At 39.9% G+C, this 6,404-nt stretch overlaps 1 protein-coding gene across 1 annotated transcript in view; it reads left to right on the top strand.

The window, feature by feature from the left end:
* The window catches only part of EVC (Ellis van Creveld syndrome), a 52,496-nt gene that overhangs the window by 19,170 nt on the left and 26,922 nt on the right, over positions 1–6,404 (top strand). Inside the window, exon 11 of the mRNA XM_009328892.1 lies at positions 1,542–1,640. Within this exon, the coding sequence (XP_009327167.1) occupies positions 1,542–1,640 (99 nt within the window). The remainder of the gene's footprint in view (positions 1–1,541; positions 1,641–6,404) is intronic.

Here is a 6,404-nt window from a genome sequence, read left to right as displayed (position 1 = left end):
TGCAGGACAGAACACAACTGAGTCACAATATTATGAAATGCCTGTGTGCAAATAATAAAACAAGTCAGAAATTTAAGCCTTTCTGCTGCCACAGTGGAGAGTGTCCTTTGTCCCAGAACAGATGGGGTCTTGAGTCCAGAGACTCTTCGAAGAATAAGAAAAAAAAAAATATATATATATATCTGCAGCTCCCATGATTTGACTTATATAGTCCAGTAATTATTTTGTGCAAACAATTCCCTCAGCATTGAGGAGCTGTTTTAAACCTGTTTCATGGTTTCACAGCTCACTATGAGCCCAGAGTGGTACCCATCAAATGCACTTTTCTCCTCTGCCTTCCCCCCTCCACCTCATCAAAGGGCTCGCACCACCATGGTAGCAGCCTCGGCAGTAACTGACCTTTCTGCTGAATTTTAAGTGGTTGCCAATTAAGAAGGTGGATTTTGCAATTAACTTTCTTACATTAGTTTCTTCGGAACACAAGGTGGATGGTAATGATTTAGTTGCTGTAGCTCTGATTATTTTTTTTTTATGACAGAATGACCTAGATAGTAAAGGTTAGTCCCTGTATCATTATGTCTCCTTCATCTCTGTTTCCACTGGAAAAGGAGCATTTGCATTTTGTTTTTTACTGGCAGAGAATACAGGAATGATCAAGTGAAGCACACAAGCCAAAAAGTGGCAGTTACAGTAACCCAGTCGTGCTCAGCCTTACCTCCGGTGGACATACAAGTTACAGTAATTAACTTGTCAAATTCTGTGGTAAACTATGATTTCATGATGTGTGAATTTTAAAGTCTACCTCAACAAGAATGACCTGTACATGAAGAGTTTATGAACCCTTTTGTGCTCTTTAGAAGAGCCCTATTGACATACCTAATGAAGAAAGCCACGGGAATGCAAGAGGGCACTTGGCAGTTTAAATCAAAATATGGAATATTTATGTGTAAGACCACTCATTAGTCTATAGAATGAGATGTTCTTTGTGAAATTCAGTCTTCCATTACAGCACGTGAGCCTGCCAACACATCACAGTCCTGGCTTGAAGAAAAAAATTGCATCCCTCTTAAATCTGTGACCAAGGACCAAATCAGGACCAAGTCATAGATCAGCCTTTTAGGCTGGGTTCCATCTGACAGTACCATGGGACATGGTGACCAACCCCAGTGCAAAAGCCCTATACAGTGTGATACAGCTGTAACTAAGGTATCTGGTGGCTGTTCTGCACCTCATAGTATGGGCTATGATGAAGTGATATTCATACACAGGAAAGCAGGTTGCAAATCAGATCATTTCACATGTTTTCCAGTATTAGATACATATTATTTAACCCCAAATTGCTGAGGCTATGGAGTTTCATGCTCAAGACTGAATATTAAGGTTGTAAGGCAAGTTTCATTTCCCTCTGAGTCATGGTTCCAGATAAACACTTACTATTGTGATAGTACATGGGAAGAGGATCAGGGAAGGGAAGGAGAGGATCACAAGAAGCTATCAAAACCTTTTCAGCTATTTAAATATACCTGTTGTGTTTCTTTTAGGCTTACCATGAGCTGTTAGAGAAGCATCGGCGAGCACAGTGGGAACTGGAGGAGGAGGATGACTGTGAGAGCACAGAGGCTGTTGCAGATCTCTACAAGGTGCCCCCTCTAGTGATACCTGTCATTTGCTAAAATAATACTGAAGATCCTCTAACCCCACTACACAATGTCAGGCCTTGGGGAGGATTGGGGAATTACAGGAAAGATCATGGCAGCTCCAGGAAGCTAGGCAGGCAAACCAGGAGATGGAGACAAGACAGTCTTCCACATTAGCTTGCCTTTTCCATTATCTTCCAAACACACTGTGTTTCCTAACCTCGTATCAGTCAGAAAATGCCTACGTGGTCTGCCAAAATGTGCTGCGTGGGTGGCTGACAAGGCTGCAATAACGTTGAGAGCATATAACATCTGGCATTACTACCAGGAGAGAGACTTCATTTGTGTAGTATAATTATCTCCTCTGCACCATGGTAGGATAGTACTATTCTTAGTTAACTTCACTACATCTCTAAAAATAGTTTTCTCATCTCTCTTCCTCTCAGAGGAGTTGTTTTGACACTAGTTAGTTCCCTGAAATAAGTTCAGATCTTTGGTGTAAGTAATATTTTTACACTTCTTTGTTACTGATTTGGAAGATGTGTAGATGCTTCATGCTTTTGCGTCATCTTTAATTATTTTCTGTCTGCACCTAAAAACTAAGATAACATGATCTATCAGATGAAGCCCAAAACTGTAGCCAGCAGTGACCTTTAATTAGGCTGGAACTAATCACTTTCAGCTCAACAGGATCCTTGTCATGATTAATTATGACCAGATCAGGGTGTTATGGAAACTTGTAGTCCGTATCACATTAGGATAAGATACCCACACAATCTTAATTAGCACTAGTCCACATGCACTTTTTCAAATTCAATTGATAAAATAAATAAAGCCACTGTATTTAGAACAAATAGTTTTGCCATGGTTTTATGTAATAGTGCAAGCCACAGGATATTTGAGAAGAACTACTGCTTTGGAGAAAGGAGAAGTTTGCTTGGAGGACTATGCCAGTGAATCAGAGTAGATTAATTGTACAAAGCTATTTAATTTAAAAAGAGTCATCATGTCTGCTAATATTACTGCGCACAGTCCATTCTCCAGAGTTACTTCTCCACCCCTTCCTCAATTCACATGAAGTCTCTCACATGGAGACCAAACAATTGTTTTTACCCTGCACAGTTCCACCTTATTTGTGAAATTATATTGCTTTCCTTTATTGTGTACTCTGCTTTAGTGACACTAAGATCAGACTGAACATCCTATTTCTTTCAGCACTGTTAGCTAAGTTTTCTTTTCCATTAAAGAAAAATTGGTTTGGGTGAATTAAGTGTTTCTAGAATTGCCGAGTTGCCACGAGAGCTGCACAAACTTGAACTCTGCCAATTCACCCAGCTCTAAGCCATTATATTCCATATTACAGCTGCTCTCTTATTCCTAGACTCAAACAAACACTGCCAGACATGAAAAACTGCAAGTGCTGTGATCCAGCTGGCATCTGTTGAATGAGGGTCCACAAATCTTAATTTCCACTTTTTTTTCCTATAATAAAACATTTTTATTGTGACATTTAACATAATGACCAACTGCACTTTCTCCCCTTAACCCTAAATACAGATACTACAGACTGTTTTAGGAGAACAGACTGCTTCTGAATATACCTTGGAAGCAGCATAAGCTAGAAAGAAGAGAAAATACAAACGAGCATAGCCCCACTGTAGGTAAATAGAACTGTTCTGACTTCTACAGCTGAGGGAAGTGCAGTGGTTACACATGTTGTCCATTACCTGGGGCATAAAAGCAAAGGTAGATTTGCCATTAAGGGAAGGAGTTGCATCTTGCAACCACAATGCCTTTGCTTCTCTCTGTGCTCCACCACACTTTCAGAGTAGAAGTACACCTTGGACAAACAGAAGCCTTTCCCTGGGCAGCAGGACTTTGCTCCTTCACTTAGTTTCTACGGGTTTCTGCTAGAGAGAAGCTACTGCTACCAGTGAGGAAGACAAGATACCCATGGGAAGGCGGTAGGGATTTGAGATACTCCACAGTGCAGTGGTGTGACTGCAGCTCAGGTAGACCTAAGCAAGCAAACATTAGACTAACCAGCTGGGTACCATCAACCCTCACATGGCAATAGTCAGCACTGTGCTACAAGACTTATGTCCCAGTCAGGTTTGAACAAGTTAGTTTGTAGAACCAGCTAGTTTGGGCACATCTGCAAACACTGCAAAGCTCTGTCTTGTCATTCCGGAAGGTCTGTACTTGCTGAAGCTTAACTGATAGTCATTTGCCTTGCACTCGTTTGGACTGTTTGGACTCTGCTGTTTCTGTTCTACCATGAGCAAGGAAAAGGTTAAATTAAAGATTTGGTTAAATATTCTATTGTTCACTTAATCTCCATATTTCCATAACTGCAAGCATGTGTTACTAAGTAATTAGAAGTCAAGTAAAGAAGTTCACCAGTAGAGAGTTCTGTTCTGTTGCTTTTTTATCATTCCAGTAGAAACGGAAGCCTAGCAATATTACCAAAAAACTGAGTGAAACTTTCTAAAGTCACCCTGGCATGCTCTGCAGATATTTAGATGAATATTCCTCAGCCTGTGGTCCACAAGACATCCAAAGATAGACCGCAAGACAATTTAAAAAAGATGCATTCATACATTTGTAAACACAGTCAGAGTGGAGAGAACTAGAAGTAATTAAATATTTAAAAGTTCAGCCCAGTTTTTATTTTGTTGCAAATGAAAATTAGCCATGCAAAACTGCACAAAGTAGTTATGCTTTCCCACACACAGAAGTTAAATAGCTGTTGGATTTAAGGGAAATAAAACCGAGATATTTTACTAGAAGCTAATTACCTAAATCCAAGAGGAGGCAAAGTGTTATCTAAATCACAATTTCTCCATAACAAGGTTTAGCAATAGCATCCTTTATGCCTCTCTACCAAGTAGCTCATATTCTCTAGTGGCCCAGGATTAAAGAAATATCACATATTTCTTCTGGGCTGAACAATCTAATATTGTCCAGTACTTACAGGATTTAGGGTTCCCGACAAGTTCCTGCTTGTGTACCCATTGCCATCTTGACTTTGGTTGGAATCCCCCAGAACTGGAATGAATCACACCACACTTTTCAGATTAAGGGCAGCAGAACCCAAACCATGGTGAGGTTTTTCTTCTAAATCCAAGCCCTCCATTTTCTTAAGTTGCTTTCATGGTCCTTGGGGCATCATCAGTATTGCAATTTATCAGATAAACACCAATATCCTAGTAAAGAACAGCCATGTTGGTTCAGACAAATGACCATTTGGAGTAATATCCAATAAGTTCGTGTACTGTACCAGCACCAGTGCTAGAGAGGTGCATAATACCCAGTTAGATAGAGTTAGGTCCTGTTCTCAGGCATACCTTCAGCTAAGAGCAGTTACTAGCAGCTTTCAAAGCAACTTAGAGCATACAGGTGCCTCCATCCTATATCAACTTTCTAAACCGTCTGCCCCCATTTAAGTACTGTATCAAAACTTACACTGTAGATGACAAACCGGAATAAATCCTCAAGAAAGACAGCCAGCATAAAGTTCCCAAGGGTTGCACTCTGACAAATTCACTTGACTGAGTGCAGAAGCCCAAGTGCCCAGCCATCACCCTAAGCTCATGGTCCTTAGCTGCTGTATTTGAAGGCCATTACACCTTTTTTTTCAAGGTAAAGGTACCTGGCAAGGTCTTATATGTGATAAAAAGTTTAGGCCCTCCGTTCCTCCTTCAGTTGTGCACTAGAATGACTTGACTTACTTCAACAGTTACCGTGGTTTGTCCTAGTATAAGCAAGCAGGGAAGCAAGCCTGACAGACTTAGTTTCATGAATAAGTAGAAAGATAACCTCAATGCAAGAGGTGATAGTAAAATATAAAGAAAAGGTCTCCATGTGACCAAATAGGGAACCAATGAATATCCTGGGGACAGACAAAAAGATGTCACATACCTGTAAGTGCCACTCACTTGCAGGAGAAGATCCTTACCTTGTTCTCACAATGTTCTTCAAAGCCCGTCTCAAATTTCTATGTCTTTTTTATTTTTTCATTTTATCCCCTTCTAAACGGTTGGTGAGTTCACCAAGATAGATTTATATAACCCTCTAGCACTACTGTAGCCTGTAGTGCTACAGTACATCAAAGAATTATCTAAATTGGTGAATAAATACGTAAAAATGCAATGATCTGGAAGCTGACTGTGTTTGCATAGAATAATTGAGTAGGTTTGTTTTGTGTACACATGAATAAATCAATTAAAATGATTTAACCAAGGTCAATGGAATCTGTTGATACCTGAAGTGAATGAATGAGTTATATTTGGAGGATAGGGTAGGACTTTTCAACTATACTAGTGGATTAAAATAGTGTGCTGTAGGTGAATAGTCTGTGTCTAGACACAGGCACCATAACTAATTTTTGAAGTGCAAGTTGAGGAATGGGGGCAAGTGATTTTGATTATCACAGTATATCATAACTGAAGGAGGAGTTGTGTCAGAGGTAATTGAATAGCTCAGCCTAATATTTTCATAAACACAGACTGCAGAGTTATCCCATACACAAGGGATATTGTGCTGCAGTAACAGTTTTGTTTAGGCTTGGAAAGCTTTTCAATTGCAAAGCTTTTACCGTAATTTTCTTTTACATGGCAGCAGAAGCACCCCTCCGATATATACTGTTCTGTTTCTCGCGATCTCTTGAATCAAAAGATTAATGGCTAGCTCCTTGCAAGTCTGTCTCAAGTTTAGCGTATCTGATGTTCACCAACCTTTAATCTTTGCTTTCTCCTTTTTTTTTGT

The sequence above is a fragment of the Pygoscelis adeliae genome, unplaced genomic scaffold, assembly GCF_000699105.1.
Source record: "Pygoscelis adeliae isolate BGI_AS28 unplaced genomic scaffold, ASM69910v1 Scaffold66, whole genome shotgun sequence".
In the NCBI taxonomy this organism is placed as follows: domain Eukaryota; kingdom Metazoa; phylum Chordata; class Aves; order Sphenisciformes; family Spheniscidae; genus Pygoscelis; species Pygoscelis adeliae.
The sequence above is the reverse complement of the archived record's forward strand: the minus strand, read 5'-3'. Positions and strand labels throughout refer to the sequence as shown.